General features: G+C 40.8%; 3 protein-coding genes across 3 annotated transcripts; all 3 read right to left on the bottom strand.

The window, feature by feature from the left end:
* Positions 1-17: 17 nt before the first annotated feature.
* Positions 18-10182, bottom strand: LOC121945919 (adaptin ear-binding coat-associated protein 1-like). The gene is made up of 7 exons (XM_042490287.2): positions 9988-10182; positions 7787-7887; positions 7218-7322; positions 6909-6990; positions 6692-6800; positions 5911-6058; positions 18-2728 (listed from the first exon to the last, which is right to left on the bottom strand). Exons 1-7 carry the CDS (start codon positions 10086-10088, stop codon positions 2616-2618), a joined length of 759 nt encoding a protein of 252 aa, XP_042346221.1. The 5' UTR covers positions 10089-10182; the 3' UTR covers positions 18-2615.
* An 883-nt stretch (positions 10183-11065) lies between these two features.
* aicda (activation induced cytidine deaminase) lies at positions 11066-13686 on the bottom strand. The gene is made up of 5 exons (XM_042490942.2): positions 13616-13686; positions 12079-12244; positions 11723-12005; positions 11417-11532; positions 11066-11328 (listed from the first exon to the last, which is right to left on the bottom strand). Exons 1-5 carry the CDS (start codon positions 13633-13635, stop codon positions 11278-11280), a joined length of 636 nt encoding a protein of 211 aa, XP_042346876.1. The 5' UTR covers positions 13636-13686; the 3' UTR covers positions 11066-11277.
* A 3269-nt stretch (positions 13687-16955) lies between these two features.
* On the bottom strand, positions 16956-21687 carry nat14 (N-acetyltransferase 14 (GCN5-related, putative)). The gene is made up of 4 exons (XM_042490448.2): positions 21364-21687; positions 20556-20704; positions 19385-19690; positions 16956-18721 (listed from the first exon to the last, which is right to left on the bottom strand). The coding sequence occupies exons 2-4, from the start codon at positions 20634-20636 to the stop codon at positions 18281-18283; spliced, it is 828 nt and encodes a 275-aa protein (XP_042346382.2). The 5' UTR covers positions 20637-20704; positions 21364-21687; the 3' UTR covers positions 16956-18280.
* Between the last annotated feature and the right edge of the window lie 867 nt (positions 21688-22554).

Raw genomic sequence — 22554 nt, 5'->3', positions numbered from 1 at the left:
CAACAACAAAGTCATGGTCACTGAGTGAAATCTTATGTTTTTCTTTGCATATACATTTCCATACACATATACAGTACAGTTTGAATAACAAGTAACATTTGGGAGAGATGCATATAATTTAAACACACACTGACAAACATTGTTTAGGGCTTTACACTCACGCACAGTCTCTGCATTCCAGTCATCACACTACTGTCATCTGTCACAACACATGTGCATGTGATATCAGTGCAACATCTCTCTCTACATGACAACATCACAACAAAACACTGCATCCAACACAGACAAGCTTGGTCCCACATTTCGTCCGCATCAGAACACCATTAAGGACATCACAGCTGAAAGGGATAGTTCAGCTGGTTTTTTTCTAAGTGGGGTTGTATGGACTATACATACATTTTCATGGACACGATTTTGAAACATAACTTAAGTTAGCTGGCATACATGAACAGAGAATGAAGAAACCTACATGATGGTAAACGAAACGTCACACATCCACACATACTTGAGCTACTTTGCGTCAGCAGCTACAAAAAGCAAATTTGCTGTCGTGTTACATTTCATGAAAGGTTATCCACGGAAGATTATTGTAACAATTTCAGTACATACTACAAAATTTCTTTTTTTTTTTCTCAAAATTCCATGACTTTTCCAGGCCTGAGAAAGGTGACTGTAACCTTTTTATGTTTCCAATGACCGTGGGAACCCTGATCAAGAGACGGTACATTACAGACAGTAGAAGTCAGTCGGCTTTACCCTAATTTAGAAAAGATCTGACCTGTCTGACCTGAAAGCTAAGCAAACTACTACTGTGGACTGGTCAGCAACAAAACATAGTTTAGTCACCAAAAAAGACCAATGTTTGCTTAGTCGTATGCTATATTGAGAGTAACTTTTTTACTGCTTTACCTTAATGTCAGACAGTGATTTCCAACAGGAAAATGAGGCAGTTACATCGCTCTCTTCAAAGCCAGACTCCACTGAGAAAAACGTTGTTTTATCATCACTGAACACAGGAGTTGCTGCTCTATCGCTGCCTTAATCAGTCACTTTAGTTTGTGTTTTAGTGTGACTTTGATGTCTGAAAGGGTTAGTTTGGATTCACCTACGTCCCACAGTAACACAAATTCATTAATTAATTAATAGATGAGGAACTGAAGCTGCAACAGCTTTACTGTCAGAATGGGCTGACAGACAAAGAGGTAAAGGGGTGAAAACACTTCCAGTATAACATAGACTTAAACTGACATTGATATTTTCAGGGTGGGACTTTATTTAGGTGGCTTAAATACATTGTCGCTGCACCCCATCCACAGCAGTACATTAGCGTCTGTGTCGGACTCCAGCCTGCTTCTCCAAACTGGGGGCATACCGGCTGACATCTTCTGTATGTAATACGGTGACTACAGAAAAGTACCCCATACAACCCCATTTTAAAAAAATCCTAACTATCCCTTTGACGTGGAATTGAAGTTCACAGTTAAAACTCAGTTTATACAGTACAACACGCTGCGGTCGAGGTCTGACCACCGTCTCATAAAGAATTAAGGAGGTGAAGCTCTCCAGACTGACGGGGCAGTGCAGAAACACAGACCTATTCATTGAGGAGGAGAGAGGTCGTGACCTACATGACTCACCAGTCGCAGCTTTAACAGCTGGGCTGAGTGGAGATGACATAACACGGACTAAATCATCTCTGTTTCCCCTTGAGGCAAAGATAAAAGCGCTTGATGCTTCTCTTTCTTTCGCTAACACCCTATCGCATCAAACATTCCTACTTCCCTGTCTCTTTGTAGTGTGTTACAGTTCAAACAATGCACACAGTGCCAAGGACCCATCCCCGGTGAAATATGTGTACAACAGCTGCAGCTTGAGCCGACATCTCCTCTCAAAATGACGCTGTGGAGCCACTAGAGCGCGCTAGATAGCACAGCTAGTCTGTAAATAAGCTTCTTTCAAGTAAAATCATTGTGGTAAACTTCACTTAATATTTGAACAATCCCTGTGTTAAATGCAGACTTTATGCATCACTAACTACATAGACAGACTAGACTGCCAGTCAGTGCATATAATCAGTCCCTCTGCTGGGGACTTGGAGATAAAATAAGATACAGAGCATACAGGTGACGACACCAATTACAATAATTGCAAACTACCGACAATATATACATTTAAAATAAATATTCTCTGTACAAGAAATTCATTCATTATTATATTTAATTAGATTTCATCATGAGATGTTTCTGATTATGTCTCCCGTGATCATATTCCCATTATGTAGACTCTATGATAGAAATTAACAAACAAAACATTGACAGGAGGAGACAAAAGGGGAGAGGATGGAAACTAGAGAGCTAAAAGGAATATACAGAAGGAGAGAGGGAGGAGGATGTGGATATTTTTAAATATTTCTAATTAAGACTAGACTGATCTGAATGTATGTCTGGCTAAAGGCATGAGGGACTGAGCTAAAATAAAAACAAACTAGTACAGGGGGTTACCCTGCTTGGCAGGGAGAGATACGGGTCCCCATAACGGGGGAAAACAAAAGTTGCAAAAACTGCTGCGTTAATTTACAGAAAGATAAGAGGGAGAAAAACTAAACGTATTCCTCCTCACTTTGGGGATACAGAGTCAAAGTCTCCCCACAGGTCGGAGCTGGCTGTGGTGGTGGGGTTGGATGGAGGTGCTGAGTTGGAGTTACTGGTGTCCAGGTCTAGCAAACAACCTGGTGGTTAAAAGGGAAAAAGAATAATGCAACTCTGGAAAAAATAACAAAAATGCAGATTTCTGATGTGATGCTTCTCATCAGTCTAAGGATTTAGCAACGTAGTTGGGTTTTGCTGGTCGGCTCCAGTGTTCGAGTTTTAACCTGTTTGAATTCATGCAAACAGGCTAAACTGACACATTATGACACATTCTGTCAATCAGCAACCTGTGCAGACGGTATAACGGCACTAAATCCAACTAATATTGCATTGGTAATTATAACATGACAACGTAATTGACATAATATTTCCTTTGTTTATAAACCGACTAACAGAGCCACTAGAGTCTGATGAGCTGAGCACTGGCGACATGAAGACGATGAAATTGCAGAGGAGGTGGGTTGGGACGAGCGGCATACATTGTGTATGTTTACTAGAACATCCATGCGTTCATTACGGTAGCGAGAGGAGACATGGCAGATTTGATCTCTCAAAAAAACCCTTGCAGAAAAATTGCAACATTTTAGATCTGAGGCCCACAAAAGAGGTGTCCTAACTGGCTGCAGAGCGACACAGCCGAACTTTTGTCAGGCACCCTGTTTGTATTTATTCCTGATGCTCACTTTGAAAGCACCACAACAGATGAGGAGTTTCTGATAGATGACAATCCTTCAAAACAACCTACTTGCTGCTGGCTATACTGCATGTTATTTCCAGTAAATATCACAATAAAAGTACAAATGTAGGAAGATAGCAAGTATGCCACTCACCCATCTTTTAAGAGGGGACGCCTCCAGTCTCATCTCGAGGGCACAGCTAATAGGTACGTGTTTACATAATGTAACTTAAGTGCATATTTACGGGATTCCACGTGGAAAGACAGCCCCTATTTTCTGCGATTGGGCGCAACAGTCTGATGCTCATATGCTGTTTGGACACATAATGTTCCCCTCAGAAGCAGCTGCTGAGTCAAGTTTGATACCTAATGGTAAAATATGGAATACTGGTCCAGTGTTTGGCTTAATATCAAACCAGTTTGAACATTTTTACACCAGCTCAACTCTATTTAGCAACTTATTTTGGATCTATTCAGACACTTACGGCACAAAACATTTCTATTTTACAAGTAATTTCACCCAGTATGAACTGGTAAGTTCACCCAAATTACAAATGAACACAAGTACTTTCCCACATACTCGAGCAGTATCTAGTCCATCACATAGTTTCAGTATTATTTGCTGAGCTTTTGAAATATCAGCCTCTGACACTTATGCTATCACCCGAACACAACGAAGATGTATGGGTTTTCATCTGTGCTGCTTCAAGTATTGAAATGTTACAACAGACACTCAGAAATAACAAAAACAGTCTCCCATTTACTCTGGATAACTCACATAATTAATTACTGACAGGTATCTAAAGGAGTACTTATTTGGCAGAGAGTGGTTTCAATGAAAACTGTTCACAGTGAGGTCTGTGGATTATGCTGAGATGTCATGACATCATTTCTAGAGAGACAAATTGATTTTCTTAAAATACTCTGAGCACTAACATCGTCTCCACTGTATTCAGATTGGCTGCAGAAATCTCAAAGACTGGCATCTCTAAACCTCAGCATGCGAAACCGAAACTTAGTGCATGACTAGACACCACGAGGGCTGCGTGGAAAACTATTTCAGTTCTGTAAGATAAAACGTGTGATTTACAGTGCCAAAGAATTCACTCTACAGAGGGCCAGACAGGACAAGAGCAACAATATTTTTTAAAGGAAACTTCTAGCATTTTACAACTGGAGTCTTTCTGTCATAGTTTTGGCTATCCCATAGGTCAGCATAACATTGCACTCACCACTTTCACTGTAAAGACTGTGGATACAAGTGCTCCACTGGAAACAGCTTTACAACAGTCCCCACTGGAAATACAAGCTTTCAGCAACGAAATAAATTTCCTTTGCTTTATTTTGAACATTTACATGAACTTTTAATCAGAGGTTACACTCTACACCACACTGTAAATGCACCTATCTTGACCAACCTGCAGTATGAACATGGAAGTAAAGCTGCATTACGATAGATTATTGGAATTATAATGTTAAATGTTGACCTTAATTTCCAAAAAGTTGATTTTGACAATTAACTCATACCCTACACTAAGAGATGTTGAAAAGACTAAAATCTGTCACCCTCTCATATCTAAAGACAATGCGAGTTTTTAGTCACAGTTTATAAGGTTTTGCAAAGACTGGGGATCTTGCGGGATCACTATTTGCAAGACTACAACCAGATTCCTTTTGAGGATATTTTTTCCATCCTGCTCCAGGTGGAAAATATTACACCAAACTCCCTTTAGGAAATGTGACACACTAACAATTCTCTACATGTCTGCAAAAACACGTAACTTTAGAAACACAAGACAAAAGGTGTCATATGTCAAACTGTATACTTTTCAATTCAGCATCAATATAACCAATGAAGAAAAACTGTATCTGTGTACAAACTTTACATTTTAGATTTTGTCGCCTCAATTTGCCTTCATTGGTTAGCTGTGGTATTTTAGTAGGAGAACGTTGGAATAAGAAAAATATCATTTCAAAATTAAGTTTTTTCTCTTTGTCCCCGTTGATGGATCAAATACATGCCGAATTAAAAGGACTCAGTTTCTCCTCCTGTGCTTCCAGTGTTTAGGCTCCTGTTCCTCCCGGGAGTCCCCTTCCTGTTAACTATCTTCCTGCTTCTTGTTTGGTGCTGGAGAAAGCACACCCCTATCTTTCATGATTCGCAGAAACCAAGACTGAAAACTTGCGATAATATTAAACATGTTGGATTTTTTTTCTGGAATGTAAAGATGAGAAAAAACCTGACTTAAGACAGCTAAGACTAAATTATGATGACAAACTCACACCAAACAATCAGGACCACATGAGCGCGCCACAACTCTAGCAACACTGTAATGTTATTATTCCAACAATGAACATTTCTCTGCAACAGTCAAGACACTTACGAAGTCATTTGGTGTTGAGACTGAGTTGAGAATGGATTCAGCGGTCTCTACAGTACCAGTGGTGAGTTCAATGCTAAGCTATAAATTTTGTTGTCTCATGATCATGGGTAAACATTTTGTGATCTCAACATAAACACAATGACAAAACATCTTTTTCCAGTATTTGTAATCTGATTTAACAATCCGTTTTAAATGTACCTACCAGTGTCACTTCCTCCTGCAGGTGGTTGTGTGTTATGATTGGTCGATCTGGATGAAGGAGGCGGGGCTATCTTGCCCCCAGGAGGAGGTGGAAGAAGTCCAAGGCCCCCTGAACTCTGCGGGCGAGACCTGTCCCTCTTTTTTGATTGCTGGAAAAGGAACAATAAGGAATGGGGTGAATTATCAGTTAGGAATGTGTGTGTGGGTTTACACAAGATTACACAGATTTCTTGTCAAGAAAACACATCAAAGCTGATAGTTTACCTGAGTCTTAGATTGAAAGTCAAACTTGAGTCATGAATTAAGAAATTTGAATGAAAATGGGTTATTTTGCTGGTCCCATGTAGTGTTTGCCCAAATCTCCAAATGTCAAAAGTTTTTGATGCACAGTGCAATTCCTGCAGAAGTTTATTGTATTTTACTTTGGTTTATCTCCACCTCTCTGGGATGTATTTAAAAAGAAAGGGAAATGTTATATGGACAGATATGGACAGCAGAACCTTTAAGAGGGACTTTGGGACTTTTGTTTTGCTCACAGTATTGCCGGGTCACTGATGATTCAAATGTATGGCTATAACCCTTAAATGTTTATTTTGGCTGTTATAAAAATGTTCATTTGTCACGGGCTTCTTGATGTTTTACAAATACAGATAAGTATAAGCACTAGTATGCATTCAGTCATCGAAAAAATTATTCTTTCCAGACAATCAGCGCTATATTCAATTGACTTGACACACTTCTAAAGTATTATAACACTTAAATTGATTGAAAACAAAAGTTACCCCAATATTGAGAGTAATGGTCTGTCCTTCTTTGAAGCCCAGATCCAGTTTAGGGGTGTTGTCTGGAGCCTGCGCCTGCATCTTCAATTCATTTTCCTGTTTCACCCACCTGGAGTAGATGAGGGAGGGAGACAGAGATGGAAAATATCATTAAGAATCAATAAATTAATTACTGAATAAGTTATGATTCATGACAGACTATGAAGCAGCTGCATACTTGAAGTGGTCCTGAAGTGCAACATTGAAGTCAAAGGCATCGCCTCGGTCTCCAAAGCCAATTCCTATGAATGCACTCCGGCCTGAGAGGAGCAAACACAGCAAGCAAGGGGTAGAGTTTAGAAAGAGATTTGTAAGGTAATATTCACAAAAACACCCTAAATCTGACAGTTTCCCCACAATAATCTGTGCACCACACTAAACACTTTCAATAGTGATTCTCTGCTCTGGATCATCCTGCTCAAACATGTTCTAAATTATGAGAACATTTACAAAATATTTATAGCTTAGCAACAAACAGTTTACCCACCGTTGTCGTCCTGGATGCGGAGCACAAAGTAACGGCTTGAGTCACTAACTGTTTCCACTGTGATGCCAGGGTACTCTTCCACTGGTGCCTGTGCAAACAGCTCCCCTGAAGGTAACAACAAAGAAAATGTGTCCAAAATCGATTTGGCAATCAGTGACAATTTGGATCATGAAGAGACATGAAATAAAAACCCAACATATTTCTCATATACTGAGCCAAAACTTAACTCAGAAACACTCAGATTTCAAAATAAAGCCAGAAAATAAAAGTTTGACTGATGCATAACATGATGGATCCAACCTTTACTGTTCAGATTATATCAAAAAATGGGGCTAAATATAAAATAATCTAAGGACAACAAGCATGTCATTACCTGAAATGCACTGACACAAACATAAAGAGATTATCAGGCTGTTTGCTTCAAAATAAACTGCATGCTTGCATGAGGGCTGGGTCACTTTGGAACAGATGAGTAACAGAGAGGGGGGATGGCGAAAACACAGTGAAATGATTTACAACAGCGACAGTGCCAGTAAACAATGGCACTGCTCTGTCTGCTTCTCCCTCACCAGAGATTTTGTCTTCCAGCTTCACGTAGGCCACTTTGCCCCGGGCCGTCACACGCATGCGTCCCGTCCAGTCGGGGGCATCCAGCTTCCAGTCGGCCGCCCTGGGACACAACCACACACAGGGCAGGTCAAGGAGACTCAACTCGCTTTGCTTAGGGTCCCCCTTTTGCAAAATGACAGGAGGCCAGGGGCCAGTCCCAGCAGCCTCATACATGTTCCTGGGATTTTAGGACATTTCTCAGATTTTAGAACGTTTCTAGGATTTTAGGACATTTCTGGGATTTTAGGGAGTTTCTAGGATTTTAGGACATTTCTTAGATTTAAGGACATTTCTAGGAAGTTTCTGGGGTTTTATGAAATTTTAGAGCATTTCTAGGATTATAGGACTTTTTAAGGATTCTAGGACATTTGTAGGACATTCAAAGGATTTTCAGAAGTTTCTAGGATTTTTGCACATTTCTGGGATTTTAGGGAGTTTCTAGGATTTTAGGACATTTCTTAGATTTAACTACATTTCTAGGATTTTATGACATTTTTTAGTATTTAAGGAAATTTCTAGGAAGTTTCTGGGGTTTTAGGAAATTTTAGAGCATTTCTAGGATTATTGGACTTTTTAAGGATTCTAGGACATTTGTAGGACATTCAAAGGATTTTCGGAAGTTTCTAGGATTTTTGCACATTTCTAGGATTTTAGGACGTTTCTAGGATTTTAGGACATTTCTTAGATTTAGGGACATTTCTCGGATTTTAGGACATTTTTAATATTTAAGTAAATTTCAAGGAAATTTCTGGGGTTTTAGGAGATCTCTAGTATATTAGGAAATTTTAGAGCATTTCTAGGATTTTTGCACATTTCTAGGATTTTAGGGAATTTCTTGGATTTTAGGACTTTTACAGGATTTTAGGACACGTCTAAGATTTTCTGACAATTGTAGAATTTCAGGATGTGTCTGGGATTTTAAGATATTTCTGGTATTTTATGCCATTTCTAAAATTTTAAGATGTTTTACAGATTTTAGGACATTTATAGAATTTCAGGACATAGCATTTTAGGAAGTCTCTAGGATTTGAGGACATTTCTGGCATTTTAGGACATTAGGGGTTTGCAAGAACCTCTGTCGGGGGTTGCCGGGGATCAATCCTCCACTGACACTTTTGATAAACAAGCTCTTTTTTGATGCAGTTTTACAAACTCTGGCACCTTATATATACTAAAATTACAAAAAAAACACCCAGTATTAATCATTTTATTTTTATTGTGAATTAGAAAACAGCTGGGGGGCCGACCAGGCACCATATCAGTGGCCAGATTTGGCCCGCGGGCAATAAGTTAAGTATCACTGATGTAGGCGAAGTGATGCTGACAGGAGATTTGTGTTTCGGTGTTATGATTCGCCTGACACTCAGGGACACTGCAGATTTATTTTAGCTGTTTTCTATGTGAACTGAATGTGACTAAGACATCAGACCTGAGGCTGAAATATTACATCACCATCCTTACTCACTATACATATGGTCACTGGTTAACCAATCATGTGTCTCATGGGACTCAGGCCTGTGCTACTGTTTGGTTGGTGTGATGTCCACTCATACATGCAGCTGGAACACCAGCCAATGAGAAATGGGTAAACAATTCAATGTCAACCTTTCTGACAACACAACAGCTTTCCTACTTGGTCACTTAAAACAACATATAAAAAATGTCTGCCTGAACAACACAGTGTTTCAGTGGGATTACAGCCCCTCGTCATCACCCATGCTGAAGTGTCCTTGAGTTGTTTACAGCTCCATGGATGCTGCTCTGCCACACTGCCTACTACTCAAAGGTCAGACAAGTAAAACAGGAATCTCAGGGACAAAATAAGTACAAATACGGAGCTAATTATCCCCCCAAAAAATCACTTTTAGGCAGCTTTAATGATCCTTTGAATGACTGAACCACAGCATATAAACACACGGACGCTAACAGGGATGTCGCCGGTCCACCTCAGGTACAAACACCAGCCGTTAGTAACGTATTTTCCGCGATGACCTTGTAAATAAACCGTAAAAACAGCAAAACACAGCCGTTACTCGAGCCTGCGTGATTACGGGGATGTGCTCGGTAGGTAGGTCGCCGAGGCAACGGCTCCTACCAGCTGCAGCTCGCGGATGCTGGGTCAGGAGGCTCTCCTGTCAGGCCGCTGCCCCCCTCCGCTCACCTGACAGCCCGGTTGGATGCTCTCGGTGGGATTCGGTAAACGTTGACATCAGGTTTGACACAGAGGACCGACTCGTACTCGGACTGACCCTCGGTCGCCATCTTGACTTGTTCTCGGTCGGTGTACGGAGCACGCCGGCGGTGGTGGTGACGGTGAGCGGTGGCCGTGCGGCGTTAACGGCTGCGTGACGTGACCGTAATAGACAGTGTATGTGCGCACAAACTGACAGCACAGACTCGCTGCTGCTATCGGTGATGCTCTTAAAGGGGCATTCCACCTATTTCACACACAAAGGTTGGTTTACTCGTGCCTTTCAAAGACAGTCACTCAAGTGAGATCACTTTTGTAATTTTGGTTTGGGCTCAGTAGATAAAAATGTACAGAAAACCCTCATTACAAAACTGGGGCGTCAAGGCCGGTTATAGGCATGGGCAAGGGGGGCCAGTGCCCCCCAAAATGCTCCACCTGCCCCACTAATGCCAAACAAAGGCATATTTAGCCCCTGAAAAATTCTTACTTTGAGAGGTTATTGTCACCAAAGCAAGGATACCCAAAATGCCCATACATGTTTGTAGGATTTTAGGGTGTTTTTGAATTTTAGGACATTTTTAGGATTAAGACATTTCAATGATTTTAGGAGATAGGATTTAGGAAGTTTCTGAGAAAGTTTCTAGGATTTTAGGAAGTTTTCAAGGATTTAAGGAGATTTCTAAAATTTTTGGACATAAGGGTCTCAGGTAGGACCTCTGGTGGGGGTTGAGGGGATCCTCTTCCGGCACTTTTTTTGATAAACAAGCTCTATTTTGATTCTGTTTAAGCACTCTGGCGCTTTATGTATGTAAAAAGTACAAAAAAAATTCCCAGTGTGAATCACCTCATTTTCATCGTGAATTAGAAAATGGTTGGCAAGTCACTCGGCACCGTATCTAGGACCAGATTTGCCGTAAGAGCAGCAAGATTAGTATCACTGCTATTCAAATATTACTACTGTAAGTTAGCTAAATATTTCTACAATCATTTTTGAAAAGCTAATGTGAGCCAGGCTATCCTACGTAAGTTAACATCAGTAAATCACAGCTTCTCATTGAATATATTTTTATTTCACACAGCCATATTGCTACAGAAACAGCAAGCAGCAGCTTTTTAACGTTACAAGCCTTGCAACAACTTCAAAGCAATTTTTTCTTAGTTTTTTACATTCTCAGTTTAGCAGTTGTAGTGAAGGACCAATGCAACATGTCTTTTTCTTTATAGACTTAATGATAAACCCAATAGCAACACCAGAGGAGGTCACAGTCCAAGAAGCTTGAAGGCATCTCTCAAATCTTCTGTTTCACAGGGCTAAGAAAGAGAGACAGAGGGCTATCAGTATTGGTTTGACCTCATCGTTCCGGTTGAAGAAAAACATGCAGTGTGGTAAATCTTTTACCTGAAGGATGCGGCTGAGTTTTCTGGCAAGCCGAACAGAGTTTTGGTGCAGCTCCTCCCAGGCTTTGAAGTTGCTCTGCTTACGAGCCACAAAGGTCTGCCAGCAATAGAAGAAGTCTGAAGCGAGAGGGAAAAAAGTAATCATTGTTGTTGACATCCAGAGAGCAACCATGATAAGGAAAACAATGGCCTTTCGGTGGAATTTGGCTCGCTTAACCTTCCATTAGCTTCTGGCTCTAGAATTATATACACATCTGCTCTCTTTTTATACCTCTACCAAATATACACCAATTCATGCTTCCTCCACCTTTGTAACTCATGACTGTGATCCGCACGCCAGCTTTTTTCAGCATCCTCAGGCCCTCTCTTTCACGGCTGTCCTCCATGTCACAGAAGTAAAGACGAGAGACGAAGATCCTGAGGCGAAGGTTGGGCGTTCGGTTGAGGAACTGGGTCAGTCTGAAGGAGCAGTTGGCGCAGGGAGACCAGGAGCAGAACCAGGTGATGGAGTAACTGAGCCTCCTATCTCCATCACCTCCGCACCCCCACAAACCAGGACACAAGGCTCCCAGTTGGCGCAGGAACAGCAGCTGTAGGAGAACAGAGAAAATTAGATACAATCTGATACCTTTGATTCCCTCCATCTTGACCCACAGTACTTACTTCTACATGGCAGCCGTTGCGGTTGCGTAGATATCCAAAGTCAAATGATAAGGAGTCCGGCCCCAGTCGCCTCTTCACTACAAAGCACAGGTATGTCTCATGGCGGCCTCTTGCCCAGCGCACGTTCTTATAATGGTAGAGGAACTTTTTGCGGGGCAAAAGTATACTAAAACAAAGCGAGAAAAGGTGCCCCTTTTATTAGTGAATAACAGGTGGGAACTGCATATTTTTAAAGGTGCAGTATGTAAGATTTAGGGGGATTTAGTGGTATCTAGTGGTGAGGACTGCAACCAGCTGAAACTTAACATTTCTTTAGTTGTTATTGTTCAGGAGGTTATTTTCCAAGAGCTGAATTATCCGCAAAGGTCTATTCCACTCCAAAATAAACAGACCAGGTAATAAAAATTGACTAAAAAAAAAAAGTACTGAATAAAGCAATTTTGCATTCTAAAAAAACTCTGGATTTTTCCTGTGTTACTAGCCCAGCACTTGCTAATGGGTGCTCATTTGTTTTCTCTCTTAACTTAAAATTCAAGATATTCAAGAGGTTTTACCAGGAGCCAAATTATCTGCCGCGGTCTCTTCCATAACAGTAAAAATACTAAATTAAGCAGTTTCACATTAAATAAAACAAGTGTGTTTCTAAAGCTGCTCGTCATCCGAGGGGCTGCTAACTATGGTGGCTTACACGAAAAAGTGATTGGTCAGGACTGGAGCCAGTGTTTGGTTTGTCCGTTCTGGGCTACTGTAGAAACATGGCAGTGCAACATCTCTATAAACAAGGACCCGCTCTGTATGTAGATAGAAACAGCTCAGTCTAAGGTAACAAAAACACAGTGATTCCTATTTCAATTTATTATACACAAAATAAAACATAATTATTATATTAAATTACAATTATGCCAATATATCCCCTAAATCCTACACACTGGATCATTAAAAATATTTGTTTAAAGACCAGATACATTAAAAAAAAAGAAGTGGTGCTCTGAATTAATCAATGATGATACAATTCTCAAAAGTGTTGCTGTTCTGTAAACCAACATCTTTGGTGACAGATAATTTCAATAGTATTCAGTAATTTGATGCCAGGAAGGTTCAAGAATAATCCTCTCGGAAACTCTTTAAAATGACGATTTTAACTTATTATTAGTCAGATGTCTCACATATGAAGTCAAGTATGAATGCTAATAAGGTAGCACAATTAATGAAAAATTTGTGGTTAACCAAATGCAAGTAACGGACAGTCAGAAGATGACTAACATTCACTTCACAATCTCACTTTCACAACTTTTAGCAAAACCAGGACAGTCACTAATTAATACTGAAACTTTCGTTGATAATGCTCAAAGGTTGTAAACTGCCATTGTTATTGGAAAATAATTACATTCAAGAATGTTTTATTAGGGTTCCAAAGTATAATTTTTTTTTAAATCTACTTCTTTCATTTAATAGCATGCATGTGTATTCTGTGCAAACAAATGTCAAATAGAAAGACATATGCATCATATAAATAGAATGGATCGATTTTGCTCACCTGTCTAGCTTTGTAATCATTTTGAAAGACGCGCTTTGCTTTGTCACTCAGCGGGCGTGGGCATTTAATGGAGGTAAATGAGAAAGAGTGAAAGTGTGTGTGTGTATGTGTGTGTGTGTGTGTTGGGGGCGTTCAAGGGAGGGGAACTGAGAGCATATACCTCTAAACATAAACATCCTGCATACATCAGAGAGGCAGCCTCTGGTTGGTCAAAAAGATTTTTCAAAGTGTGTTCAGGGGGCGTGATATGAAAGAAAAGGATGAATTGTCTTGCTGAGAAGACAATTAAAGCTATAAATAAATTACACATTTGCAAACCTCTTTTAAAGGGCATCATGGGTTTCATGTGTTTTTAACATTTTAACATTAGTTCACACAATGACTGAAGCAAAACCATTCTTTTTTTTATTGCCTCTTTACAAGGCAATAAAGTAATGTTATTGGGGAGGCAGATTACTCAACACAGATTTTTACAAAATAATCCGGGTGACCACACACGAGAGGAGGAGTGTTTGACGTGATTTGTAACCTTTGGAGTTTTTCACAGACGTCAGTAAGCTGAGCCAACTGGCTGGAACTTTCCAAACACTTGAGACTCATCCAGTTGGGCCCCTCCTGTCGTTTTCCCAGATCATTAAGTAAAAACTTCCAGATACCTTCTCACCTTGATCCACAGAGGGATCACCACCGACCCCTCCTGCTATTCAGCCTTTCCACCTAGCTAGTCCCACCACCTCCTCAGGGCCCCAAGATTTGGTGGAGCTTTAGGCGTTCCCAGACCTCGGAGGCCCTGACACCTACTCCGTCTGATCTGGGTTTTCCCAAACTGTGTCAGGCTGGGAGCAGAACTGTAATCGACCTCCCTCACCCTACGTCTTTGCTAGAGCGGCGGGCCAGCTGACCGACCACAGTGTGCGGATAAATCTCACTCATGAGCCTTTGAAGCATCAGACGCTGTCATCCGTCCTCGCCAAATCAGGATGTGTATTATTTTGCTCGAGTCTTTTCTTTGCTCTGTCTGTTTTTGCTCTGCTCACTCAGTGGCACTGCATGCAGGCATCCTGCTTTCCCATGACTCCCCTCACCCTCTCATGCACTCTGCGGTTTGGGGAATTCACCGTTTCCCAGGGTGGCTGTTTTTGGAGCTCATCTGTGTGTGCATGTGTGTGTGCGTGTGTGTGCGTGTGTGTGTGTGCTAGCCATCTGTATGAGCATGTCATTAACACAGTCTATATGTTATACATCATCTGGAACAAATTTATCTAATTCATCCTATGATTGTGTGGTGCCCCAAATTTTAAAGTGATTCATGTGAATGTGTGTCTGCATGCTCGGAGCGACCTCACATCATATTGCATTACTCTGACGGTGCACTCAGCCTAATGCCTCTGCACATTTGATCTTGTGTGCATGTGTCTTTTCCCGACTTCAAGAGGCTGATCAAATGCCAAACTGTATGTAACCACTTCCCACCCAGCTCTCTGGGTTTGACCACAGTTGACCAAGGTCATCTCACAGTCACACATGAACGCTCTCGTGCACTACCACTCCTCTGATGTGTGTGTGTGTGGTGGAGTAGTACAGTATGGCCAGACACGGCTGTGCATTTAACCCATAGTCAGGGGCAGAAACCGGGTGTAGGAAATGCCAAGTCATACTTTCCAAAACCCACCCGCCCACACCCTGCACACGCGCACACACAAACACTCACACACAGCCATACCGTGCAGACACACATGACCACAGTCACAAACAGACTTTCTTTCCAGTGTGTGAACTCACATCTGTTTCCTGACAATAATAATAGCTACAGATCGGGCGGGTAGAGGCCCAGCTAGCAGGTGTCTGCTCTCTGACAGTCATGAAGAAACAAACCTGACGATGACCAAGAAGTGGCACAAGTAAAAATACAGCTTTCACATGCTGAAAATGACCCGACCACACACTTACTCATGCATGTCACAACACTGTTATGTTACTGGGTGTCTCGGCTTTTTCATCAAAGTTAATTAAAGGACGGTGATTTTCCACTACAGCTTGCATGGTCGAGTTTGCAGTAAGGCCTATATTTGTCTTCACATCAGGTGAGATATGCCTCCTTCCCCCACACGTTAACTCTGAACAAACATCCTGTGGTGTTTATCTGTGGCACGTTGATGCTATACTGACATCGCCTGAGGTTAGCAGGAGGTAGATGCACGATGCGAGTGTGAGGGCTGCTAACCATATAAAGGTTAGCCTCAGACTGGGGCTGTGTGCATTTCTCTACTTAGTCACATAAACTGCCAGTCACCTGCAAACCACACACACGCTGAGTCAGATACAGTAAAGGTATATACTGTTCTTAAGGTGCTGTGTTTGAAATCAGCAGTGCAAATGAGCTTTAAAACACTAATATCCAAACTGATTATATGTGTGTCATTTTGATTAACTTTTAACAGTTACTTTCATTATAAATGAGTTTATTTTTAACTAATCAGTTAAAACTTTGAAACCTGAACAAATAGGCTTGATTTATTTCAAAAACATTGGAAGAGAGAAATGAGCAACAAAAGAAACTACCCCCAAAATTAGTGAAAAGTACAAGAAGATTCCCTGAAAATTTGTTTTTAAAAAAGTTAAAGAAATAAGGAAATTACATGGAGGAGGTGCTTAAAAAATTAAATAATTTTGTACCATAATTTTAAATATGCAATTATGATTATTCTAAATCTAATTTTTCCCTAACTTTTTCCTTTATTCCTAATGTCTTTCCCTGGCTTTTTAACAATAATTTTCTAAATCTACTAATCTCTTTTAAATTGTCTTTTTTCCCATGTTTTTTCAAAGACATTGATCCAATTTGGTCTGTGTTCAAAGGTTTAAACATTTGGGAAAGGCATCTGAAGATAGCGCAAGATAAGTGATGTTGCTCCAGGTTTCAAATGGTTAATGAGGTTATCACAGTCCAAAGTGAATCCCTAAAATATTTAGTTAATAACCAACACATTCTATCATTGCCATCATTATTAATACAAAATAGAGAGCCAAAGTAAAGAAAGCTGAAGAAAGAAAGGAGCACTGTTTCTGCAGACTCATGGACCCAAGTGCTGTTTGAGATGGTGAGAAACGACAGCGAAGAGCGCATAAAGATAAAAGAAGATAAAGTCTGCAGATTCACCTAAACCACAAACACTTCCTATACGGTAACTGTAGTACATCCTCCTACACAACTGTATGGTTTCACACACAAAAAAATGTGTGCGATCTGTCTCCGTCTCACACACAAACACACACACACAAACACACACACATTACTATGTTGGTGAAAAAAAGAAAAAAAAAACAGATGGTAAGGAAACTCATTTTATATAAATATTTTATTATAAATGATGATGGGAACAGCATGGCTGTGGCTCCATTATTTCATGTTTGAATTATTAAATAATAAACAATCATATGAGAGGATGGAGAAATTGTGCTCTTAAAGCAGGGGTAGGCAGAAATCAGGATAGGCAGAAAAAAAAAAAGCTGCAGCTATACCTGCAGCTACCTCTGTCGCCAGCAAATGTGCATGCTTCAAACAGCAACCCCATGTTTCCATGCATTCATTTATTTAATCTAATTCCATTGTTCAGTTGAGTGAAGCTCATTGGTTCAGCCCCTCCTTGCCCCGCTCTCCTGCTCGGTTTATCAGACCAAAAATGAGACAAATTTAGCTAGTATGACACCCCCACAGTTTCTCCTCATCGCCGCTGTGGACTGCTTCTCCAGGAGGAAAGTGACGGAGCTCCGATCGGCGGCTGTAGCGGTCAGATTCAGCTAGTGCAAACCCCCCCTGTGCCAGGGGTCCCAGCAGGCTGTCGGCCAGTGGCAGAACCATGCTTAATTGTGTTAAAGCAGCAACAGAAAGTTTGCTGATCCTGCGGCTAGTCTGGGCTGTCTGGTACGCCGGAGCTGCGTTTTGCACAAACTGGATTCGTGTTACTACGTCCACTGCTGCCTGGTCTCCTCCTGGCGAGGTGGTCGATAGCTACAAACACACTTTCACTTTGCTTTGAGGCTCTCGCTAAAGTTCGTTACATAACTGTAAGCATGAGGCAGCAGTTATGAGTCTTTAGCTCCAGTTGGTAAAAAGCAAAACTATTGCCAATATTTCCTCTGAAATGCTTTGCTGATGTTTAAATGTATTTTATTTTGTTTATCGTCAGATTCTCTTTGAGACTCTCTTTTTGCAAAGTCTGCATTCGTTTTTTGGTTGCTTTGCAGTGTAGGCAGTTGTTGTCAATGCTGAAAAGGTAACTTTCTCTGCAGGATTAAGGGCTGTGCATGCACATCTGCATTTGCAGAACAGCCAAATTGGCCAAATTCTCCCAAAATGGGCTAGATTTTTAAAGCCTAAAAACAGAGCCAATAGCAGGGGCAGAAGTCTAGTGATTAGTACATTTTGCCCAGTGATGCCAAAATGAACTGCCTACCCCAGCTTTAAAACAAACAGAAGAGAAACACATACAGTAAATAAATACTGGCATCAATAAATATTCAATAAATGATCAGCTTCAGCAAATATCCAAACATACTGCAGCAATGAAACTTTCACATTCAGCAGAGATCCACAGTTTGCACTTTTTATGTTATGGCTTCTTCACCTTTAGCCGTTTCCCTCCAAGAGTCCATTATCACTCATCACAGGTCTTTGTAAAACACTTTAGTGAGGGGGTATCCCAGAAATCCTCTCTCTGGACTCTCCAGCTTACTCTCTTCATCATTTTCTTCTTCATTAGTCTCCTCCCCAAACTGCTGATAGCCCAGCTTCCTGAAGAAGGCCTCCCCCACCTTGGAGGGGTAGGGGACATGAGCGTACACCCTGTGTGCGCCGGCCTCCCTCTCTCTGTGCTCCAGACTCTGAACCAGCAGCCGGCCCAGACCCTCCCTGCGGTACCAGCAGCCCGTCACCAACCTGCAGATCCTCCTGATGCCCGCTCGCTTCTGGCTTTCCTTGAAGATGCAGCCGATGATCTCACCTTCGCAGTCCGCCACCCAGACCTGACCTGCCTCCTGCTCTCTCTCTGGGGTGATGCTCTCTGTTGACAAATCTTTGTCTTTGGGTGTGATTCTGCGCCTTGGCTACATAAGAGACAGAAGATTATTTGGCTGCAGCATTTGATTGATTAAGGAGAGAATTTCCATTAGAAGTTGTATAGACTGTAGAGCGGAGGTTTTTACTATAAACCCCTTCAGGTTTCTTAACTAGAGGTTTACAGATTATAGGCCTGGCCAATTACTGGGGCCAATATTTCTCATTTTGCTGATTATCTGTATCATTACTATATTTTAATGATCATTGTGAAATTAATTAATTAAAAAGTGCAGAAAGAGTCAGCATGGGAGGAACTTCTACTTTGTAAAACCTCAGGGAGCTACTTTTATCTATTCATTTTTTAAATTTAAATTTTCACTTGGCTTCATAAAAAAAAGTTGCTATATATGATGTTGAACATTTCAGTTTTGATTAAACATTTGCTAAAGGCATTTAAGCAAAGCTTTGTGGTGAAGTTTGTTATATACCAAATTCTAAATTTTGACAGAAATATTTAAATTTTCATTGTAAATGCATATATAATGCCTACTATTAATAATCGGTATCAGCCCTGAAAAAACAATATCAGTCGACGTCTATTCTTAACCCCTCCTGCACAATTCTTTGTTTCTATCACATCTTGTGCTAATAAATTCAAATTCAAACCACTAAAATGAAATGAAAACTTTACTTTAAACCAGCACACTAACCTTTTTAGTCCCTGGTGTCTTGCCACTGATCCTACAGTAGGGATTCTGTAGCGTCTCGTCCTCTGTCCCTCTGTAGCTGCTTCCCACATAGTCCCAGTAGGGGCGGCTGCTGCCCAGAACCCCCGTAGATCGCGGCATGGTGATCTTGAGAAAGATAATTAGCAGGAAGACAGGAATAGCAAGGGCCAGGATGAAGGAATGAACAAGGCAGCGCAAGATTGAGGAGAAGATAGCCAGGACGAAGAGGCAGAGTGGACGAGTGAGGATGTGTAGGATGAGACGGTTCTCTGTGCCCTCGCAGCCCTCCTGGAGAGATGCAAGTAAAAAAAAAAAAAGAAGAAAAATCAGTCATCACAAGGAAATGTATTGTTACACAACAGTTCTTATGATATCTTATGAAAATGCACAAACAACAGTTTGTATGAAATCTAATGAATTAGAACCATGAGCAAATTGGTTTGATTTATTTCGAAAACACTGGAATGAAGGCAGTGAACAATCCAACAAGTATATTTCTAATTGTCTAATTATATAATTAAAATTATTTTGCAGAATAATTATTATTTTCAGGAAATTTTCTCAGATCATTTACCTGTTTGTTTATTTTCACGTCCTGTTTGTTTGTTTGGGGGGGGTTAATAACTTTTAGGTCATTTTATTGTACTTTTTACTTATTTCTGGGTCATTACTTCAGCTCAGTGCCGTGTTTGCCCAGGTTTTCCAAGCGTTAAACAAACCTTTTGTTACATTTTAACAAGGCCACGGTTGGGCATCATCATGTCAAATATTTTAATTACAGTTACATAGGGTTGGTATAGGCAAGAAGGTTACGTAGTATAGGTTTAGGAAAAGACAGATGGTGGCAATGTACCTTAAAATAACTCAAGAGCTCACTTGGTTTCATACAGGGCACAAACACCAGTCTCGAGGGGGAGAGTCCTGTCTTTGTTTGACCCATCCACCACCCAAACCTGTGTCCTTACTATGACTTTCTGTCTTTATCTTTATTTACTCATGAGAGCTCATTGGTCACCTGGGTTCTATACAAATGATTGGTTCATGATTATGGGGCTGATATACTATTAATTCTGACACATTTCTTTTCATACGTATACGAGCAGCCTGCAAAAGGATAATGCAACGGCAAATCAAAATCTTATACTGTACAAACCTTAATGAGAGCTTTGACCATCTCTATGTCGTCCTCCTTCATCCTCCTCATCACCACCTGATCCAGCTCCAGCCTCACCATGTTTGGATTTTATTCACAAACAGCAGGATTGCTGCACCAATGTTTCCACACACATCCACACAGCGACCCTAAAACACACATTTAAAGAATAATATGTGGACAAAAGGTGATTATTGTTTTGGGAAAACATGTGACACTAACATGACCAAACATTGGGATGTTTGATACTAAATCATGCAGACATTGATACTGTTATAGACCTTATTCAGAATCAGAATCATGTTTTTACACACATTTGCTCACAGGTGCATTACAATAGACACAATAGGTGAAAATAAAAATACAAGAAAGTACTGCAAAGTCGACACATAAAGAAACAGAATAGGAAAAAATTACAAGTGGTTGCGTGCAGAATTGTGCAGAATATGCTACCTAGATTATGACAGACATGTAACAGCTAGTTTAAATGGGTCAATATATTTCAAATGTTCATATTATGCAATGCACTAGCTTTCAGTGAGCCTGTTTTTGCAATGTAACGTTACACCCACACTAGCTCCAACAACAAAGACAGATGGGGATTATGGAGGATTTGTAGCATGCATGTGTCACCATCAGTCTGTGCTTCAACAATGCACGCCATCCTAGCTTTCATCTGCACGTTTAACGGCGACCATCAAAAGGTACAGTCGAAAAGAGCCCTCGTTCAGATCCTTATATGGTTATGACGAAGTGCTGACACATTCAGACCCCTCTTGCTCCAGCTCTGAACCCCGGTTCCGCTTACCTTCTCCGCCACGCTGCTTAAATGAGACTGAAAATGCTGAAAACAGTCTGCATGTATCAGTTTGTTGTGAAGTCCGAGCAGTCAGAGTTGGCACGTTTGACTGAATGACCAGACCGGAGTGGTTTCTTGCGCAAATGAGGGATTCTCAACACAAACGTACTCTGTTTTAGGTCCCGCTGCACGTTTTCAATGTGTCGATATACGCCGTTTGCGTACACACAATGCGCACTGCGCAAAGGCTACGTGAATGGTAAACCCGGCGTAAACAGCGCTGCAAATGCAATGACCTTTGTGTGTTTCTTTTTCTTTCTTTCTTTCTTTTCGGGGTCAAACTCTGGTAACTCTTTGTGTAGATTAGTGGTGAGTGGGTACATTATTTATTTATTTATTTAACCTGTTATTAATATTTTATTTAGTTATTTTTATCTTTTATCTACAGGTTTTATCTTGTCTCTGGTGACTTATGGCTTATTTAAATTGATTTAATAAATTACAATCTTGCTTTTTTTCTGTGTGTGTGTGTGTGTGTGTGTGGGGGTGTTCTGGTTTTATTGGATGAAGCACTTTGTGTTACATTTTGGTTTTATTTCCCCTTTACTCTACAATCGACAGCTAGTGATGCCCATCCCCCATAAAACCTCTTCTCAATGCATTACCAGTCAACACACAATAGCGACACTCAACTTGCAGCCTGTGGGGCCTGATAGGATGTTGGACCAAAAGTCCAACATCCAAAAAGTGACTTTTTCATCATATTTCATGGCACAGCGGATCGGATGCTTTTGTTCTCGATTGTTTTTTAAACACTCTAAGCAATAAAATACATCTTCTTTGTAGCCTCCCTGTCATTAGATGAAGAGCTCATGAACACACTGAAGTCAGAAGAACAACCATCCCAGGAGCACATGAATGCACCTTTAAACCTGGCTTTACTGTACACATTTACAAAAGGCTATGTCTTCGCTGCACTGGTCGTAGGTTTGACTCCAACCTGCGGCTCTGCGCAGCATATCATCCCCTCTCTCTCTCCCTCCTTTCATGCTAACATGTCAAATAAAATCCCACCCGCCAAAAAAATCATCTTTAACTTTAGTTTAACTGGAGTCTGATGTAGTCGGACCTCAATCATTCATTCAGTTTCAGTGCTACAGTATTTTAAAACACGTTATGGATTCATGAACACGTCCGAAA

Source organism: Plectropomus leopardus, chromosome 11 (assembly GCF_026936395.1).
Source record: "Plectropomus leopardus strain MGB_pleo_1.0 chromosome 11, ASM2693639v1, whole genome shotgun sequence".
NCBI lineage: Eukaryota > Metazoa > Chordata > Actinopteri > Perciformes > Serranidae > Plectropomus > Plectropomus leopardus.
The sequence above is the reverse complement of the archived record's forward strand: the minus strand, read 5'-3'. Positions and strand labels throughout refer to the sequence as shown.

Coding starts and splice junctions, on each gene's coding strand:
- LOC121945919 (XM_042490287.2), bottom strand. CDS start 10,088: ATGGCGACCGAGGGTCAGTCCGAGTACGAGTCGGTCCTCTGTGTCAAA. Junction 7,888..9,987: donor GCATCCAACCGGGCTGTCAG/GTGAGCGGAGGG, acceptor GTTGTGTCCCAG/GGCGGCCGACTGGAAGCTGG. Junction 6,801..6,908: donor GCACTTCAGGACCACTTCAA/GTATGCAGCTGC, acceptor CATCTACTCCAG/GTGGGTGAAACAGGAAAATG.
- aicda (XM_042490942.2), bottom strand. CDS start 13,635: ATGATTACAAAGCTAGACAG. Junction 11,533..11,722: donor CACAGTCATGAGTTACAAAG/GTGGAGGAAGCA, acceptor CTCTCGCTTCAG/ACTTCTTCTATTGCTGGCAG. Junction 11,329..11,416: donor AACTCAGCCGCATCCTTCAG/GTAAAAGATTTA, acceptor TCTCTTTCTTAG/CCCTGTGAAACAGAAGATTT.
- nat14 (XM_042490448.2), bottom strand. CDS start 20,636: ATGGTGAGGCTGGAGCTGGATCAGGTGGTGATGAGGAGGATGAAGGAG. Junction 19,691..20,555: donor TGGTCAAAGCTCTCATTAAG/GTTTGTACAGTA, acceptor GCATCTCTCCAG/GAGGGCTGCGAGGGCACAGA. Junction 18,722..19,384: donor AGACACCAGGGACTAAAAAG/GTTAGTGTGCTG, acceptor TCTCTTATGTAG/CCAAGGCGCAGAATCACACC.